General features: G+C 39.3%; 1 protein-coding gene across 2 annotated transcripts; it reads left to right on the top strand.

Moving 5' to 3' along the window:
• The first annotated feature begins 1,004 nt into the window (after window positions 1–1,004).
• Bzw1 (basic leucine zipper and W2 domains 1) lies at window positions 1,005–16,074 on the top strand. 2 transcript variants are annotated; one of them, XM_046463080.2, is made up of 12 exons: window positions 1,005–1,152; window positions 2,354–2,427; window positions 5,158–5,334; window positions 7,178–7,272; window positions 7,699–7,764; window positions 8,972–9,107; window positions 9,913–10,022; window positions 10,133–10,303; window positions 10,745–10,891; window positions 11,383–11,521; window positions 12,836–12,958; window positions 13,580–16,074. In XM_046463080.2, the coding sequence occupies exons 2-12, from the start codon at window positions 2,364–2,366 to the stop codon at window positions 13,609–13,611; spliced, it is 1,260 nt and encodes a 419-aa protein (XP_046319036.2). In that variant the 5' UTR covers window positions 1,005–1,152; window positions 2,354–2,363; the 3' UTR covers window positions 13,612–16,074. The 2 variants fall into 2 exon arrangements, with proteins under 2 accessions (XP_046319036.2, XP_046319037.1); XM_046463081.1 differs by lacking the exons at window positions 1,005–1,152; window positions 2,354–2,427; window positions 7,178–7,272 and having other exon boundaries at window positions 5,257–5,340.
• Window positions 16,075–20,951: the final 4,877 nt, after the last annotated feature.

Consider the following 20,951-nt stretch of genomic DNA (forward strand, 5'->3'; position numbering starts at 1 on the left):
GTTTGATAAGAGAAGCCGGGTCCAGAGAAGGTGATTTTAGGGACTAATCCTATTTTTACCGTTTCTCTAGTAGGGTGAATGAGGACACAGAGGGAGACAACTAAGGTACTGAAAATAAAAACATGAGGCCACATCTTGGAAATGTTGTGCATAGAGTTGTGTGTGCAGGGCTTTTCATAGGCACTGTGTTATCTGATCATTCCCTGGTCCCTGAAGATACATCCCATGACTGATACGCAAAGTATGGTTCCTAGACCCGCAGTACCCACAGAACAGAGAAAGTGTTAGAAAGGCACATTCTTGGGTTCCACATCAAACCCATGGAATCTGAAATTGCAGACATGGGACCCCCGCAATCAATTTTAACAAGTCCTCCAGGGGATTTTAATGCTAAGTCCTGACATCCATTACACGCAGGCGACAACGATAGAGACCACGGTAAGACGTGGCGGCCTCAATCGGTGGGCAGAATTTCGATTCTGAAGCCTATGCCTAGGTCTTCCATTTCTGAGAGGAGCGGTGCACGACCCCAGGTAGCCAGCACTGCAGAGTAAAGTCACCCTACTTCAGGGTTGGCCTAACATACTAGACTGGGGCAGTGGAGAAGCTTAGCTCTCTTTATTCAACCCAAGCCCTTGTCCCGCCCCTGCTTCCGCCCACTCATGGCCCGAGCACCCCCACCCTCAGGCTCCAACTTCCGGCGCTGGAGAAGTGGTAGGCAGGGTTGGGACTGGGGAAGGATGTATCCAATTTCGGGACTGGCGGGGGACGCCTTCTTTCACTCAATACCCCTATTTGCTAAGAGGCCGGATGACGCGGCGGAGGAAGAAAGACAGGCTAGTCTAGGACAGGTATGTAGGCAGTCTGGGATCTAACAAGGGAATAAAGGAGTCTGAAACTCCTGCTCTCTTCCTTGCTTTACTTTCCCACCCCTCGCTTCCAGGAATGGAAAAGACGGAGGATTGCGGCTGTGATAGGGGCGGGGCGCGGGGTGGTGCAAGGAGGAGAAATCTCGCGAGAGCGGAGCGACCGGGGAGGGGGTGGCACCTCTTCCCTCCTCCTCTTCGCGTTAGTTCCGGTCGCAGAGGAGACACCGCTGCAGTTGCCGCCACATCGGGGATTTCTGGCTCTTTTCTCTTCGCCTTAAATTCGGTGAGGCCAGTCGCCCGACTCTTGCTGGGCCGAGATTGCGGCCCGTCGTCGCCGGGCAAAGGGCAAGGGAGGCAGCAGGTCGGGTGCGGCGAGGCTTGGTTGGGCCTAAGCGGAGGCCGCCGCATGATTCCAATCGGATCCGGGGCCTGGATTCGAGGGTCGGGTCCCTTTGGCTGGGAGGCCGAGAAGCCGGAGATCGAGCCAGAAGTAGGGCCCGGGAGCGTGCCGCGGCGCCGCAGGCGAGGCAGTGGCCGAAGCGGCCCACCTCTGGACGCTGCCCGGGCCTGGGTAACAAAGCCGCCGCGGCCTCTGTTGGGTGATGTACGCGTGAGGGGTTCCGGCGGGCGGGGCGGAGGAGCCGCCACCACCACTGAGGCCGCCTCCTCCGCCGCTGCTTTCGCTGGAGGGCGGGCGGATGTACGGGGCGGCGGGGCCCCCGGCGCGGAGCGCCTCGGCGCCTGTGGTCCGCTCGTTGCGGCGGCCGCCACCCCAGGCGACAGGGTCAGTGGAGAAGGGCCCACGGGACCCCACGGCACCCGACTGTAGTCGAGAGAGGGTTCCGGGACGGGGGCGGCTTATCTGCTGCTCTTGTGGGTGGCTAAGGAAGAGTGTGGGTTGGGAGGCACGTGCCCGGGGACGAGGCTCACTTAGACTGTAGGTTACAGGGCAAAGGAGGCTCGGCCGTCACAGCTAATTTTGCAGGCCGGAGTTGTGCAAGCTTCCGTTGCGATCACAGGCATGCCTTTGGGGTAGGGTGGTACTGCTCAGAAGAAGGGATTCCCCTTTTGACGGCGTCTCAGTATTGAAATACATATTTCGGTGACTAGTGGTAATTTCGGCGTTCTGTGGTGCTTAGAAGTAGTGGAAGATGTAGGCGAATTTAAAGAGGAATGTGGAAGAGACTTAACAATTATGTTTGTGATGGTGGATTTGTCACTGGTCACTGTGACACTGTAAAGTCATCCAAAGGTGTAGTTCCCAGGATTTCCTTAAAGTGCTTCTTATAGAGAGAAATGCAGATTTTGAAGTTAGATTTAATTCAAGTGAAGGTAATTCTTTGTGCCTGCACCTGGTATATTGTCAAGTTGAAAGTGTGTTCCATGTGTTTTATATGTGACTAGACTTAAGTTTTTTCTATGCTTCGTTTTTAAATGACTGTTACAATACAGATACTTTTAAGGCCATATTTCTGTTTTCCTAGGGTGTCTTTTATGAATAATCAAAAGCAGCAAAAGCCAACGCTATCAGGCCAGCGTTTTAAAACCAGAAAAAGAGGTAAATATTTATGTTTTAATATCTCTCTTCACACCAGATATCTTTTGTATCCTGGTTCCTCTGACAGTCATTGCATAGTACTAAAACCTCAAGAGAGAATACCAGAAAGGAACTTGAATTTCTAGGTAACTTCCATTTCAGATGTGCCCCTAATACTTCTACTGCTTTCTCAAATTTGTGCTTTTTAATTATCAGCATATCTCTAAGCAGGTTATTTAATGTTGTTTTTAGTGTAAAAATAAAATACCTTCTAGGACTGGGGTTGTGGCTCAGTGGTGGAGTGCTTGCCTACCATGTGTGAGGCACTGGGTTCAATTCTCAGCACCACATATAAATAAATAAATAAAGGTTCATCGACATCTTAAAAAAAAAACTTTCTAAAAAAGGACTTCACTAGCTAGCAGTTTCATTTAAACAAACTTTTGCTTGAGCAAAGAGGTTAATTTGTAAAAAGAAAATTCTTAATGTCATTAATTTCACCCAAGTTATGCCAAGTTGTGTGATAAGGATTGGGGTTGTAACTTAGTGGAACAGAGCTTGCCTTGGGTATGATCTGTAGCAGCACACACATCCCCCCCACCCCCCAAAAAAAGTGTAAAGAGAAAAGTAATAATTTACTCATAAAATGGAAGTAAATTATGGAGTAAGAGTCACATTGTAATGTGTAATGAAATTAAATATTGCTTACAGATTTAGTAAGAAACTAACTACTTTTTTTTTTTTTTTTGTATTGGTGTGTACTTAAATGAATGTTGACTTCAGTAGCAAGGAATTGTGCTAGTAGTACAGGAGCTAAATAAGATATGGTATCAGGTTTTTTATTAAGCTTAATATTTTCCCAAAACACTTTCAAGTATTCTTGCTTGAAAACACATAATCTGTTTTAAAAGAAGTTTAGAGAAATGGGTCAATTAATGGTAATAAGTTCTTTTTATTTTTCTTTTCTTTTTTTTTTCAAGAGTAAAAAATAAATTTAAGAAACAGAAAGGAGAAAGGGAGAGAAAGAGAGAGAGTGACTCTTCCAGAGAAGAGGGTCTCCAGAGCTGGCTCCCCAAGGAGTCGGGATGTCTTGCCCCTTTTTATAGATTTCAGGTTTCCTTTCTTCTCAGGCCTCCTCTTCCCACTCAGCCTATGTGACCAAAATGGCTGGAACAGAGCTTGGGGGAGGGGGCTACCATTCCCATGTGGGCCCAAAAAGGCTGGAAAGGAGCTACCCTGGTATATTCTTTAGCAGTTTCTTGCTAGATATATTCATTAGCAGCTCCATGCTGGGAGGAATAATTCCCTGGGGGCAGGTGACCTTGGCAACTGGTGGCCTTGGAGGGGGAGTACTCATTTCTTTTTGGATCAGCCACCATCTTCCTGACCCAATCATTCATTATCTATAGGGACTATGTAAACCCAGTCTCTTTCCCCCTTCTGATTAAGGGAAGTGAACAGTGAGAGCTCTGGCTGCTTCAAGCTGGAAAGGGCTGACATGGAGCAAGCAGTTTGGGTTTCCCTTTTAGGAATGTTTTGGGTCAGTCTAGGGGTCTGTGCTAAAAGTCTGGTTTGAAGTCTTCTGAGAGGTGGGTGCTATTTGGTGACAATTCCAGATGAGCCCCCATCTGAACCTGGTCTTGAAAATCAGGATCTGGTCCTTGTTCCCCCAGTGTTGAAGATTAAACACCTGAGAAATGCTAAGGCAAGAGCAAAAGGTAAATTTTATTTAAGAAACAGACTCCTCCAGAGAGGACGGGGTCCAGAGCTGGTGCCCCTGTTTTTCTTTTTCTATCTTGAGTAATACACAACTGAGATATGTTACAGTCTTTTATAATCTCTAGTATTCTGTTCCCTTGTAGAGGTGGTGAGGAGAGCAAAGTGTGATTTGATTCTAGTCTTTGCAGGTACATTTAGATTTAGCCAGTTAATTTTCTTAAGGAACAGGAGTTATAAACTAGAACAAATAATGCTGGTCAATAATATGCTTTCCAGCTGTGTGTTGTGGTGCACACCCATAATCCCAGCAAAGCAGGGGACTGAGGCAGGAGGGTCGAAAGTTCTAGGCCAGCCTCAGCAACTTAGCAGCAAAACCCCAAATTTTTTAAAAAGCATTCCTGTGTTCAATTTCCAGTAACTACCTCTCAAATAAACAAACAAAAAATTTAACCCTGGGAGCCAGCTGGGTGTGGTGACCTGCCCGAAATCCCAGTACCATTAAAAAAAAAATACATATACACACACTTTCCAAAGATTACTTTAATAAATACCAAATGAATGGTTAAATTAAAAACCAAATTGTTTGTGCATCTAAAGAACCAATACCCCAAGTATTTGGACAAATTTTCAAAGGGTCACTTAAGGTTTGAAGGATAGTCTAAACTCTGAAAAAGCCAAGATGCCTTAGAACATTCCAGTTGGAATTGTCTTGTGGCAGTAGGTACATGAAACATGAGTGCAATTTAGCTCACTTAATGAGATTTATTTGAAAGAGTGGCAGGAGAAAAGCCACATAATTTGTGTGACTAGGTCATCCTGACTTACATTTGCAGAGGGAAGCTTGCAAAGGATATGAATATAGTCTCTTTCCTCTTGTGTTTATTGCAAGTATTGGGTCATGTAGCTTGTGTTTGCTTTTTTCCCAGCTGTTGAAATAAATGAAATTAAGAGGAATTTGGTTAACATATTATAGTTTGATGGTACAATAAGTCTTTTGGTAAGACTTCAAATGATTTGGGTTTTTCCCCACAGATGAAAAAGAGAGGTTTGACCCTACTCAGTTTCAAGACTGTATTATTCAAGGCTTAACTGAAACTGGTACTGATTTGGAAGCAGTAGCTAAGTTTCTTGATGCTTCTGGAGCAAAACTTGACTATCGCCGATATGCAGAAACACTCTTTGACATTCTGGTGGCTGGTGGAATGCTGGGTAAGTGTCTGGGTTTTGTTGGTTTAGGAATTTAGGGAAGTGAATGTACAGAGATTATGGAGAATCCAGAATATAGACTATTGATGAACCTATTGGGTGGGGTGGTATTTTGGGCTGTGTTGTATTTATTTCGTTTCTGCCCCCATAAGTTTTTCCATTCTTTTTTTCTAATTCATAATAAGTTATCAGATTTCCCTGTTCTGTCAAGATTCATGTTTGAAGTCTAATTTCCTACAACATCCCCAATTGATGATTTTTCCAATATATGTTTTGAATACTACCATTTTATGGAGAAACTTCTACCCTTGTTTTGTTCTATGAATGCTCTAGTCCTGTGCTGCTCAGTACAGTAGCCATTTAGTCACATATGCCTATTAAGTACTTGGGATGAGGCTGGTGCAAATTAATATATGCAATAAGAATAAAGTACACATTGAATTTTAAAGATATAATAGAAAAGAGCCAGACATGATAGTGTAATCCCAGCTACTCAGTGAATCTAAGGCTGGATAATTAGCTTTAACGCCATCTTGGGCAATATAACAAGGCCCCATCTCCAAAAAGACTTATTTTAAAAAGATAACAGAAAAAAGAATGTAAGACAAGTTATTTCAAAATGTTTTTAGAGTGATACTGTATTGCCAGCCAAGCTATGAGGCTTACCTGACAGAGTGAATTACCCAGTAGTAGACCCAGGAACTTAGAACTCGTACCATTTTGGGGAGTGAAATTTGCCAAATTATATTGTTATGTTGTTTACATGTTTAAATATATATAACAACAAATCCCACCATAAACTATAATGCACCAATAAATGAGGGAAGAATTCATCCCTTTTAATGCCTAGTCAAGTGAGTATTTCTTTTCATTGCATTAGCCAATTTGTAGTAAAAAATATGAAAGATTTCTATTCATAATACTGTTACCAGTAAGGTTTTGGGGAGGGGGAAGATCTTTAAAAAATATTTACCAAGGAAGCCAGGTACATGTCTGTGATCCCAACTGTTAAGGAGGCTAAGGCAGAAGCATGGCAAGTTCAAAACTAGCTTAAACAGCCTAGGAAGACCCTGTCTCAATAAAAAGGGCTGGGGATGTGGCTCAGTGGTAGAGTGCCCTGGATTCAGTCCTGAGTACAGATTTTAATCAAAATTGTTTTTCTAAGGAACATTTAAAATACATCATAAAGAGAATAATATAATGAACACATCTGATCTTTTACCCAGCTTCAACAGTTATTAATATATCTGTGCTTTTTTCCTCCTTCCCCCGATTTTTTAAAGCATTAAGTTTTCATAACAGAATTTGTTTTTATAACAGAAGCTTGAAGGATTACTTTCTTCATGGAAAATTACATGTAATCAGAGCCATCTGTGAACATCTCCATTTGACAGATTTGGCACTACTGAATGGTTATAGTTACTTTAGGGTGCTAAGATTGTTCTATGTATTCCTGTGTACATTTTTACTCTTCATTCTTATATACTGAACCCACCAAACACACTGGTTGATTAATTTTGCTTTTAAATTTGTCTTTTAGGATGTTACCATCTTATTTTCTATTGAAAATTCTTCTAAAAAATATTTTTTAAAAAAATGGGGCTTGGGCTGTGGCTCAGCAGTAGTGCACTTGCCTGGCATGTGTTGGGTACTGGGTTCAATTCTCGGTACCACATATAAATAAATAGAATAAAGGTCTATCAACAACTAAAAAATATTTTAAAAATAATAAAATAAAATTGCAAAATTTGAGACTGGGATATAGCACAGTGGTAGTGCCCTTGGTTCAATCCCCAGTGCTGAAAATAACTAAAATAAGCAAAATTCTTTGTAAAATATTCTTTAGCCCCAGGTGGTACACTGGCAGATGACATGATGCGTACACATGTCTGCGTGTTTGCAGCACAAGAAGACCTAGAGACCATGCAAGCATTTGCTCAGGTAAGTAAGATTTTACTTCATGTTTTCAGTTAGCTAATGTTTAAGGAACATTTTGCTTTAAAGGGAGGGACATGTAGTTGGGTGTGGTGTTGCAGGCCTATAATACCAGCCACTCAGGAGGCTGAGGTAGAAGGGTTTCAAGTTCAAGGCCAGCCTCAGCATTTTAGCAAGACTTATCTCAAAAAATAAAAAGGACTAAGGTGTAGCTCAGTGGTTAAATCTCCTATACCACAAGCGTGCTCATGCACACACCCAGCAATACAAATCTATAGAGAAGTTGCAATTAAAGCATTAGTAGTACTGGTATATTTAGGATTGAGGAGCTGATAAAACTCTTCCCAAGTTGATATAAAGTGTAAGCTTTTGCCTTTAGTGTTAGGACTTCCTTCTTTGCTGTTCTGGAAATAACTTTGGTGTTCTTCATAGGTTTTTAACAAGTTAATCAGGCGCTACAAATACCTGGAGAAAGGTTTTGAAGATGAAGTAAAAAAGGTATGAGGAGGGATTGGGTGTAGCTCAAAGGTAGAACAAGAATAGGGTCAGGAAGAGAATGTTAAATTCTAATTCCCACAGATTTGATGTAATTTTAAATACTTAAGTGAGCTGTAATTGAAATCTAATTTTGGAGTATATTATATAGTTTGTTAAAATAGTTCTAACTTGTGCACTGTTGCTTAGCTGTGTCCAAACAAATGGCAAAGTTAAAAGGCTAAGTGGAGTTGTTCAAAATATGGAGGGCAAAGGATCAGAGCCTAAAAAATTGAATAACAAATTTAGCTTAGCTTACTTGATATTTGAGTCCCAGTGTGAAATATTTTATAAACAGGTGCAAAGAAAATCTGATAACATTAATATTTATTGAGTGCCAGGTTTTGTTCTAATTATATCAACTTATTTAATATTCATTGAAGACCCTGGGAGCCAGGTGTAATAAGATGCCTGTAATCCTAATGACTTGAAAGGCTGAGGCAGGAGGATTGCCAGTTTGAGACCAGCCTCAGCAATTTAATAAGGCCCTAGCAACTTAGCGAGGCCGTGTCTCAAGATTTAAAAAAAAATAAAAAGGGCTGCAGATGTAGCTCAGTGTAAAGCACTCCTGTGTTCAGTTCCCAGTTAACCCCCATCCCCTAACAAACCTGGGGAGGTTGAGGCAGGAGGATCACAAGTTTGAGACCAGACTCAGCAATTTAGCAAGATCCTATCTCGGGCTGGGGCTATAGCTCAGTGGCAGAGTGCTTGCCTAGCAAGCGTGAGGCACTGGGTTCAATCCTCAGCACCACATGAAAATAAAATGAAAATATTGTCTCCACCTATAACTAAAAAATAAATATTAAAAAAAGGCAAAAAAAAAAAAAATAAAGGCATTCTGTCTATCTACAACTACAAAAAAAAAAGGATCCTATCTCAGAATAAAAAGGACTAGAGGTGTAGCTCAGTGGTAAAGTACCCCTGGATTCAGTCCCAAATACAACCCTGGTAGGCAAATTTTATTATCCACATAAAGTGTGAGGAAACTGAAGCACAGAGATTAAATACTTTGCCCAAGATTATTTAGCTAATCAGTTATTATAGCTAAGATATAAACTTAAGTGGTTAGGTCCCAGAGCCCACCCTTTCAATCAATAGAGTGAGTGTACCTTGCTGTTTGTCTTAGTGTAAAGCAATTGCTTTTCTGACTCTAAACTATTTACTTTTACAGCTGCTGTTGTTCTTAAAGGGTTTTTCAGAGTCGGAGAGGAACAAGCTGGCTATGTTGACTGGTGTTCTTCTGGCTAATGGAACACTTAATGCATCCATTCTTAATAGCCTTTATAATGAGAATTTGGTTAAAGAAGGTAATTAACCTTTAGAATAGGGTAGTTTTTGAATGGATTAGAGTGGAGTAGGTGTAATTAAAGTAAAAAGAAATGCTTTGGGAACCCAGAAAGATTGGTACCAATTGGGAGACTTGGGACATCTTTAATGGAGATGACACACCAGAAAGATGTCAAGCTGAAAGGAATAATTAGTTCCCACTTGTGGCTTCTGTATTCTGACAGTGATTTTTTTTTTTTTTTTTTTTTTTAAGCTAACTTGGGCTGGGGATATAGCTCAGTTGGTAGTGTGCTTGCCTCACATGCACAAGGCCCTGGGTTCAATCCCCAGTGCTATAAAAAAAAAGCTAAATTTTTTTCTTCCCTTATATGGGGTACTAAGTATTTAAGGGCCTTTTAAATTCCTGTTATTGTAGGAACTGTTACCCTTAACTTACATTACAAAACACTAAGTATAAAGTTGGCCAAAAATATGCAACTAGCAAAGGATGAAATAGGTGGGGCTGGGATTGTGGCTCAGTGGTAGAGCACCTGGCGGTCGGGGTGGGACCCGGTTCCATTCTCAGCACCATATAAAAATAAAGGCATTGTGTTGTGTCCATCTACACCTGAAAAATAAACATTTTTAAAAAAGGATGAAAATAGAGACATTGGAGTGAAAATGTAAGCAGTGGTAAAGGAAAACTGAGGGTTCAGTTTAGAAAGAGAATGAATAATCCTGTGTGGTTGAACTGTGGAGGGGGGAGCACACGGAGATAACAAGATTAAAATCTGAGAAGGTATTTCTGTTAGATGAGCTTTTTCTCCCCCCTTTCCCCTTTCACAGGAGTTTCAGCAGCTTTTGCTGTAAAACTCTTTAAATCATGGATAAATGAAAAAGACATCAATGCAGTAGCTGCAAGTCTTAGGAAAGTCAGCATGGATAACAGACTGATGGTTTGTAACTTTTTTTTCTTTCTTCCCATTCCTACCAACCCTGGAGGTATATGTAAGAGAAATTTTATTTTGAAATCTGAAAGGGGACAATATTTTAATTCTCCTTTCAGGAACTTTTTCCTGCCAACAAGCAAAGCGTTGAACACTTCACAAAGTATTTTACTGAGGCAGGCTTGAAAGAGCTTTCAGAGTATGTTCGGAATCAACAGACCATAGGAGCTCGCAAGGAGCTCCAGAAAGAACTTCAAGAACAGATGTCCCGTGGCGATCCATTTAAGGATGTAAGCAGTTTTTCTTTGAAGCATCTTTTTATGGCTAAACTTCTGGCACTTTCATGCATTTGAGAAACTTCAGAAATATTTCACCAGAGTGAGTGAATTAATACTTAGAGAATTGTACTTCATCTTAGCCATTTTCATATAATTAATTATTCAGTACCTTACTGATGTCCCAAAATGATGAAACTTGGGTATTTTGTGCAGTCCATTTGACAGACCTAATTCTGTTTCCTTCTCAGTCCCTACTAGCTGGTTTGTGTGTAAAGTGAGGCTGAAATTCACGACCACTTCCAATTCCAAAGGTTCTATCTATATGTGGTACATATGTGATTGTTGCTAATTGCATGAAAAGGTATTTTTATGCTTTCATAAAATGTCTAAGTTTGATGTGTGAAGTATATATATCAAACTGACTTCCTTTACTAAATTTGGATTGTTTTGCAGATAATTTTATATGTCAAGGAAGAGATGAAAAGAAACAACATCCCAGAACCAGTTGTCATTGGGATAGTCTGGTCAAGTGTAATGAGCACCGTGGAGTGGAACAAAAAAGAGGAGCTTGTAGCAGAGCAAGCCATCAAGCACTTGAAGGTATTAGAACTGTGCCTGACAAACTTTTCTGCTTTTAAGTGGGGATAAGTGAACTGTCACTGTACTTTTCTAAGCGGATATATCACATCTTTGGTTCCTGGGGATGACCCTCCAGTAAGTAGACAAGTAACATATTAACTACTGATAACACTTTTAAGTCTGACTTAGGCTTTATTTGGTTCACAGGTTAAAAAACAAAGAGTTTAAAAGTAATTTAAGCCTGCAATTTGATGTTTGTTTTTGAGAGAATATTGGAAAATACCCCCCACCCATATTAACTGTTCAACAGTTGCCTGACATGCTTACAGAATTATTTGATTTTGATGCTTAGTAGGTTTATGGGAGTTTGTTTTGCTTTAATATTCTTGCTTTTAATTTCCAATAAATATATTTCACAGTGATTTTAAAATATGGGTTGTGTTCTGTGTTGTAAGAGTTTTGTAATGGTTGGTTATTGTATTGAATGACTAAATAGTCTCTTCCTTTAAAAGCAATACAGCCCTCTACTTGCTGCCTTTACTACTCAAGGTCAGTCTGAGCTGACTCTGTTACTGAAGATTCAGGAGTATTGCTATGACAACATTCATTTCATGAAAGCCTTCCAGAAAATAGTGGTGCTTTTTTATAAAGGTAATATAAATTTTGAATGTTGTGAATGTGTTTTTTTATATTCTTGAACTAGAGGAGCCAGGTGTGATGGCACATGCCTGTAATTCCATCTACTCAGGAGGCCAAGGCAGGAGGACCACAAGTTTGATTCCAGCCAAACTTCACAAGATCCTGTCTCAAAATGAAAAGGAGGATTGGAGGGTGGCAAGTCCTTGAATAGTCCATTGTTTTCAAAATGAGTATCTGAACTTGGGCTCCTTGAACTGTTTTACATCTAGGCATCTTTGATTAAGTTGGGTGCTTTTTAGAATTTTCTGTCAGAATATCTTCCTATTCACAAGTTAAAATCCAAAGCCATTGTGATGGAGTCTGAGAGTTGACTCTTAACACTTCTAACCACACCACATCAAATTCCCCCAGGTCGGGGGCTGGGGATGTGGCTCAAGTGGTAGCGCGCTTGATCCTCAGCACCACATACAAAGAAAGATGTTGTGTCCACCGAAAACTAAAATAAATAAATAAATATTTTTTAAAATTCTCTCTCAAAAAAAAATTTCCCCTGGTCCCTTCTCCAGACATACTTCCTACCTCTAGTCTTCTGCCTGTGGGAAGCCCATCACTCAATGTTGATTTTCATTTGTGCTTTAAGACTAGTTTAGAATGCTTCTGTAACTCCCCTATTGCAGTTTTTGCTTCTTTCCTGAGATCTGAGTTATAGAAACATGCTGTAAATTTAGTAGTAAATGCAGGCCTCTGTTGGGAGAGAACCCATGCAGGCAGTTAATTTATTAGTTGGTGATAGCACTTTACAGTTCCCCATTTATTTATCAGAGCAGCCTGAGTCCCAGTAGATGTAGATGGTGTGTACATGTGTTCTCTCTCTAGTTCTCAATGATGATCTTTTTAGTTCTGTGTATTCTAAACTTAAGAACAGGAATCAACCCTGGTCTCTAAAAAATGTTTAAAAGGAAAGTATGGAAAATGGGTAGTACCTATGCTTCAGTGATTGTCATCTTGTATTTAGGTTTATTGAAAGCATTTATTCAAATCCCTACAGTTTGGGTAGTTTCATACATGGGCAGCAAGTTGAGAAAAGTCTTTTAAAAATAATGATCCTTTCATCTTTTTAACTTCTTGAAATTGTGAAGAAACCAGTGTTTTGAATAGATTTATCTTACAACCAACAAAAATAATGTTTTTACTTTCTGTAAAAATGTTGTTGCCAAGTAGGCATTGATAGTTGATAATTTTGAACCACCTTAGGTAGTTGTAATTCTGCCTCATGTGGAGAAATACATTAAAACTCCTAATGAAATGATTTATTGCTCTCTATAGCTGAAGTCCTGAGTGAAGAGCCGATTCTGAAATGGTATAAAGATGCACATGTTGCAAAGGGGAAAAGTGTCTTCCTTGAACAAATGAAAAAGTTTGTTGAATGGCTCAAAAATGCTGAAGAAGGTAAGTCTTTCCCTTTGTGCAGATGGTTTGGAAACTGATTTTAATATTTAGGCTATATGTCCACATTTGCATTCTTCTCATTCTCTTGCTGCTTTGTACCTAGGGAGTACATACTTTGTTTACTTATGACAAACTTGCAAATAGTCATTTGATTTAAGCCAGTTGGGGAAATTAGGCTATAATTATTAAAGTATTTCGATGGCACAGCTATAATACTAAAGATTCTTAGAAGGGATATTGATTTTTTGTTTGGTACTGGGGATTAAACCCATGGGTGCTATACCACTGAGCTACATATATACCCCCTGTCCCTTTTTTTTTTCATTTTGGGATGGGTTCTTGCTAAGCTGCTGAGGCTGGCCTCAAACTTGGAATCCTCCCTGCCTCAGCCTCCTGAGGAGCTGAAATCACAGGTGTATATCATCATGCCTGGCAGGAAATTGATAAGTTTGAGAATATTTATTTATTTTGAGATTTATGAATGAATACTTTTTAATGTCTTCATATAAGTAAGATATTACTAGTGGAATTCTTCTTTATAATTTTAAGTGTTTTAAAGTAGAAAATGGGAAATTTTGCTTTCTGACATATAATGTTTGACTACATTTTCCCCCTTTCTAGAATCTGAGTCTGAAGCTGAAGAAGGTGACTGAATTTTGAAACTACATCCTCAGTAAAGCAAACAGGAATTGTAGATAAAATGTCATGTCTCATGTGTCCTGGTTCTTACATCTTCCTACCTCCCTATATCAAGCATGATATAAGGGCTTTCATGGCAAATTTTATTTTAACTGTTTCTATGGTTACTGGAAATGTTGGGTTTAGTTTCTAAAACCATGTTTTAAGTAGCTGCAGGAGCTATAGATTTGAATCTAATGTTGCATTAGTCTTTTCAGTTATCTTCTACCTCCTGTATTTTCTACTGTAATAATGTAATTTAAGGCCTTCCACAATGAACAGTTCACTTTATTCCCTGGGTTTTCTATATATAAACAGTTTTCAAGATATGATTTGGTTAAAAATAATTTGTTATAAAAATTCTGTTTGCAAATTAAACTGTAAAAGTATCCAAAGTCTCAAAAGGCAATGGTTTGTGTGATAATTTGGTATGCCTAGAGCCCTATTCATCAATGAAAGTCTCATACACAGTAATTGAACTCATTAACATGATCCTGAGTATTTGGACCATTGCTTGCATGTTAACATTTACTTGTATTTTTAATCCCAGATGTCCTTAAGTTCAATTGTTTGCTCTCTGTTTTTCATCATTAGTGAAGCTATGGAGAACAAACTTGAAGTTTGAGGAATCTCATATGTCAGAGATGGTAGGAAGAAGAAAATTGAACTTTTTCCCATTGAGAAACTTCTGCATTCAGTTTGTATCTTTCTAGGCAAAACAAATGGATACTCTTTTCATATGAACATTTTCAAATGTACCATAGAAGTCTTATTTTGTGCTCAGAATACCCTTAGATTGATATGAAAGGACTTCTAAAAAAGTGTGAATAGAGGAAATGACTGTTATAGACCCCCATAAAATTGTTGAGAATGTTAAGAGTCAGCATGTTCTAATTGGGGATCTGAATTTAACATATTTCCTTTTGGCTTAGTGCATTTGTTCCAAAGAATGGAGTTCAATAATTATATATTCTCATTTGGTCGTACTGGACTGGCTTCATTCTCTTAGTACATTCAGTAATGACTCAAGCATCTGGCTGTTAATGTACCCTAGTTGCCAATTCTTAATTGCCATGAGCCAAATATTTCTTCTATGTGATTAATCCATTTATTTTAATGGCTGCCTTTTAATTTTTCATCTTTTTATTGCTGCTGCCCATCCATGTATGTAGTCATTAATGGGAAAATATTACAACATTGGGTGGAAAGCCATTGTTATAAGTGAATGTTTTGAAGGATTTTTTAATAGAAAGAAACTAGCCTGGAATAATGCCACCAGAGATTGAGTGGAAATTACCCCTTTTGAAGGTGCCATTCTTATTAGCCAAGAAGTTGGTATTTAAACATTCATCTTGAGGGAATAACATGTAATATAATTTGAAATAAAGTTATAGTGACCTTAAGAAGAGCATTATAACAGATAACATTGTGGGAATGGGGTGATTTTGTTAAATGAATAACTTTGATAAAGTTTTCATGTGCAGGCAAAATGTATTCACTAGATTTCTACATAGTGATCTGCTTTTACTTTGCAATTTGTAGTCCGCAAAATACTTTTTTTTTTTTAAATAAAGTCCATCCTTACACTTAGGTTTTATAGATTAGCCTTTTTCTTTGTTTATAAATTTCATTTTAATACCTAGTAGTGTACTGTATGTTGTGTGTTTAGATGTCTTTACTGTATAAGCATTAAATAATTCCTCCTTTCATCCTTAAAACTCCCAAATTGTAAACACCTACACAGAATTATGATGTAGCTAAAACTACATTGACATTTTTACGACCAAATCATTGCATGTTATTGCCGTACAAAGTGTACCCTGTTCTATTATATACTGTGTATAGTGAAAGAGTGTGTAGTCTTCCAGAACTACATTATGATCTTTGATCATAGTTTTTTTCTTCATAATGACACAGTAGTGTTTACTTACTACAGTATTTAGTAAATGGATAAGTCATCTGTGAGTATGATATGAAGAAAGGGAATGCTTTATAAAACAATTGCAGATTTTCATTTTGAATTTTAAAACGCAGCTGCCAGTGCCAACCTATGGCCTCAAATATGTAATTCTTAATAAAGATGTTAAACTTGTACTTTTAATTTTATGATTGGATAAATGTTAAGTTGATTTTCCTAGTTTGGTGTCAGTTTCTAAGGTTAAGTTTCTACTTGGATGCTATAATTAAATGTGTGTTTAGAGCTGATAAATTTCTTAGTCTTCCTCTAGGATTATTGTCCTAGAAATTCTTTTTGTTCTCATAAATATTCATTCCAGATACCAAAACGGCCACGGGGTTTTTTAACATGATTATGATGGTGATGAGGGGAAAATGCACATTTAAGAGATTAACCTCTGGTTCAGTGTTTCTTCTACGTTTCCCCCCAAGAAATTTATTTTTTTCCTAGTGGCATCCCCAATAAATTTTAATATCATAGATATGGTGTGTATGTACTGTGTCTGTGCTTTATATATGAAAGGAGTAAGACTTTTTGGTTCCCCCTTGGGGTGAAGTCACCTCCATAGAGAATGTACACTTATATACCTTATTTAAAAAGGAGTGAAAGCTGGGTACAGTAGCTTATGCCTGTAATCCCAGGTACTTGGGAGGCTGAGTCAGGAGGAATGAAAGCTGGAGATACCAGTTGAACAATTTAGACTGTCTCAAAAGTTGGGATTGGATGTTGCTCAGTGGTCAAGGCTTACCTAGTGTGTGTGAGGCACCAGTTTGATTTCTAGTGCTGTGGGGGCGGGTGTTGGTTTTTTTTAAAAGAGGAGTCCTAAGGATATGTGTTTATGCATGTCCTTGGTGAGAAGCAGTATTTTTTTTTTCTTTTTTCCTGTCAGGATCACTAGGAAATGAAAGGAATTCCCATAAGTCATCTTTCAACAGTTTCCTTTGTACCTTAGCCCACCAGGCAAGGCATTTCCTATTGGCTTTTGGAGATTCTTACTTGGTTGTAAATGTATCAATAAATAGAATCATTTGGACTTCTAATATGTAAAAATGTTTGAAAATCTTACAGATGACTGATTTATCTCAAGGTTGTGGGGACAATGCTAATGAATTTTTACTGTTCACTGAAGTAGGCTGCTTATAGAAAATAACGCACCACCACTGTGGGTTGACTTTAAATGTAGATGCCAACGTTGGCATATGTACATTAGAGTATAAAATTTGCTTTGTAAAAATTCCTCGGTTGCTATTCACAGTTGCCATGTAAAGTAGATTAATAAGCATTTCTGTGAGAAATCTGTTAAATTGCCTTACCATGATTTTTTTAATATGCAATATTAGTCCTTTAGTATCAATATGAGGTATTTCTATTCACCAGCCTACTGAAGACTAAAGATTTAAAATATTGGGAATAAAAAGGGTTTTCAGTAGGCTTGATTTTAAATGGAAACTGAAAAATCTGATAAGTACTATGGTCTTGACTTTTGTCTTAGAAGTTGAATTCCAGTGGATTATAATCTGAACACAAACTTAGATATAATTGAAAACTGGATGAGAAAAGCTTCCCAACTCTTCTCCCCACCCTATCCCTATTTAACTATGGGCAGTTTAGGAATCTGGCAAATCAGCCATTTTCATTCTCCAGTGCACTTATTAATGAAGTGAAAGAATGAGAGCACTTTACAAATGTACTTAAATCACTGTCACTTTAGTCCCTCTTAATCAGAAATTTAAAGCTCCACTGATGTATTATCTAGATGAGAGTGGTAAAAAGCTGCAGATTCCTTGCTTTTGTAGACTGCTCAGAGACCCATTTTGTAAAACAATCAAAAGTTGGGTGGGTGTGTGTGTGTGTAGATTTATACAGCTCAGTGGCAGAGTACTTCCCTAACATACACAAGGCCCTCGGTTTGATCCCTAAGACTACAAAGAAAAAAATAATGAGCTAGGAGCCAATTCATGCTAAAATACTAAGGACAAAAGAATTGAAGGGACAAAAATTGTTTAAACTATTTCTTAAAATATTGAAGGTTGTGCTTAAAATTAAGTTCACTTAAATAAATTAGTTGGAAATAAGTGACCTGGTTATAGACTGAAGCTTTTATTACTTAAAAAGATGTTCTACATTCTATTTTAAGGATAAAATATTTTCTCTGTAAATACACCTCATTTCTATTCTAGTTAGGCATAATGGAGCCGGGCACAGCAAACAGTTGAAGAATGGAGGAAACCGGATAGCTGGTAACCCAGATAGCTCTTGGCACTCTGTGAACAACCTCAAGTACAGCCATCTAAGCCAGTGATATTGCTGCATTCATTATTTGTGTTTAACTGTGAAACTTGCATCTTGTCTGTACTCTTGAAATTGAATAAAATTTCATGAGACTTGTTAATGTAGAGAAAAGCAATGACTGTTCAGTTGGTTGTACACTAAAGCCTCAGACCTTGACCTTATTTCATGGTTTAATTAGGAACCAAAGGGCTTTCTCAGACATGCTTTTCTTCTAGATGGCACCTTTGCATTTGTATGGCTTACATATTTCAAACTTGAGTGTGGTGGTGTATACCTATAATCCCAGCAATTTGGGAGGCTAAAACAGAATTACAAGTTTGAGGCCAGCCTGGGCCACCTGGCAAGAACCTGTCTCAAAAATAACTGGGGGTGCAGCTCAGTAGTAAAGGGCTCTGGGTTCAATCCAAAGACCCCAGCCAGTGTTTGGTTTTCAAAGATACCAATTCCATTTATTCTCTCCAGAGTAGGCTGTAGGTCCCTATCAGCCCGCATGTCTAGTGGATCAAACTCTGTCCACTCCAGCTCCAAAATAACCTATCAAATACTGTCACCTTAATTCAAGCCACCAGTATCTTAAATGGAGAAGTGACCTCTGCATACACTTCGTACACATCATCTGTTAGCACAGTAGCTAGAACATTCTTTAAGTACACTTTAAGTTCAAAAGCTTGGCTTCCCCTAGAAAGCTCTACATGATCACTTCAGTTGAATCTGCGTTTCCCTCTTACTATATGCCCAATATTCCTAATGTCTGTGGAAAGTTATGAACTCTACCTAACAAACTGTATAAGGAGGACTCCCGTATTTACGATCAATGTCCATCATACAAGGCTGGATTCCCAGTGGATAAAATACGTAAGGCCCATGGGAACATTAAGTGTAAACACAGTGGCCTCATCACTCCAGCAGCCTTGGGACACTTCTGGATGAAAGGTGGTTCTAAGCATAGGACAGACACTTCACCACCAGGGTCCACAGTAAGGATTACACTAAACCTAAAGCTACAATTGCTGCCTGATTATTTAGGGCTTTTTTTTTTTTTTTTAAAAGGTTGGCCACCAGCCAAAAAAAAGGTGTCAGTATATTAGCAGCAAAATTGGCCTGGTTATTATGAAAGAGGGTTTGTAGTACAAGGCAGGATATTCAGGGCTTTGGGGTCTCCCTTGGGCATTTCTTAGGATAACAGTTTCTTGACTATTAAAAGTGGATAATTACCACACTCATCACCTTACAAGGGCATAGTAAGCAGTGACTCAACTCAATTTCCCCACAAGGGATGAAGAAGCCTGGCACAATGGTGCATGCCTGTAATCCCAGCCACTTGGGAAGCTGAGGTGGAAGGATCATGAGTTCAAACCCAGCCTCAGCAACTTAGCAAGTCCCTATCTCTAATAAAATATTTTAAAAGGGCTGGGGATATTGCTCAGTGGTTAATTGCCCCTGGGTTCAATCCCTGGCACCAAAAGGGGGGGTGGAGGATGAAGATGTTGATACTATGAGGAAAACAAAATTCAATTAATAATTCTAATTTCCACATGTGTGGGGTTTTCCCAAACTCAGTTCTCTGGGTGTTGTCATGGCCACAGCCCAATTATGCCAGGTCAGTGTGGTAGGTTGTTGGAAAGCCAAAGTGCCTGGACTCAGTGAGGGAGACATGACATTGGGGCAGATCAGTGACTTCCAAGAAGAGTTCAGTAGCAACAGGCTGAGCAGATGGCACCTTCAACCTTCATGGTGTTTCACCAAGCACTGCCTCCTCTAATGGTGTTAGTTGGGTAGTGGCCAGCTAGATACGTGGCACATACCCTTTTTCACAGTGCCCTCCATTCCACATCAGGCCCCAAAGAAGGGTTTTACATTAGGCTGCAGAAGCAGTGACTTCATCAGCATTAGCTTGCTTGTATGACCAACATTCCAAGGAGTAACTGTCCAGATGTACATGCAGTAAAACAGCTTTCTTCAGATGACACTAACTTGCTCTGGTTTTCAGCATGTACAAAAGAAAGCCAGTGTCTTTCAAGGTAATATGTATCTGCCATGTGGTGACACAGAGCATAGCTGTAATCACAGCCATTTGGAGGCTGAGGCAGTAGGATCACAATTTCAAAGTCAATCTGGGTAATTTAGTGAGACCAATCTCCAGTATTTGCATACGTATCTAGACTTTCTGGTCTAGGTTTGCTCTCATTTTCCCTTTGGCTAGGGTTTTTTTGGCAAAAAGGGGCACTCAAGGACATTTTTTCCCCTTTTTAACTTATTGTCTCCCTCTTTAGAATTGAGACAGGTGTTCTAAAACTCAAAATACAATCCTTATACTACCTGGAGTTAGCATCAGATCTCCACAGGTTAGTTAAGGATTCAGTCTCACAAGACTCAGTCCCCACTCAAATGACAATCACACATCTTTGTTGTTTTGGGTTTATGTGTGATTGATAGGCATCAAATCCCCTTATATGTATGCCAGGCAAGTGCCCTACCACTGACCTATCCAGCAGTTTTTAAATTGTATTATGAGAAGGTCCCAAACTACATTGCCTAGGCTGGCCTCCAACTTGAGGTCTTCCTATCTCAGCCTCCCAAACACCTGGATTACAGGTCTGTACCACCAACACTAGCTGGCGTCTGGTTATTTATTTAGTGGTGTTGGGGATTGAACCCAGGGCCTTATGCATGCAAGGCAAGCACTCTACCAACTGAGCTACATTCCCAGTCCTTTCTCAGATTATTTTTAACTGACCAGTTAAACATGTCATTTATTGGCTTGTAGTTCTCATATCTCCCTCTTCAAGTTTGATAATTTTGTAGAGCAGCACACAGGATTCAGGAAAACTGTTAGGGTCTGTAAACAAGTCAGGATGGCGCCTGGCATTTTGCCAGAGGGAGTAGTTTGTGAAGTAACACCAGCGAGCCATTAAGTGTGGAGATTCCTTATTGGTTGACTGCTCTATCTAGTTTATGTTAATTAAGATAAGCTGTGTGGAATGTATATATATATTGCTCCTGTCCTACAATAAACGGCTCCCACTGGCTCCAGAGGCTGGGGCAAAATTCAAAGCCAGCCTCAGC

The sequence above is a fragment of the Marmota monax genome, unplaced genomic scaffold (assembly GCF_021218885.2).
Source record: "Marmota monax isolate L192 unplaced genomic scaffold, Marmota_monax_Labrador192_F-V1.1 WCK01_AAM20220418_F8-fsc00095, whole genome shotgun sequence".
In the NCBI taxonomy this organism is placed as follows: Eukaryota; Metazoa; Chordata; class Mammalia; order Rodentia; family Sciuridae; genus Marmota; species Marmota monax.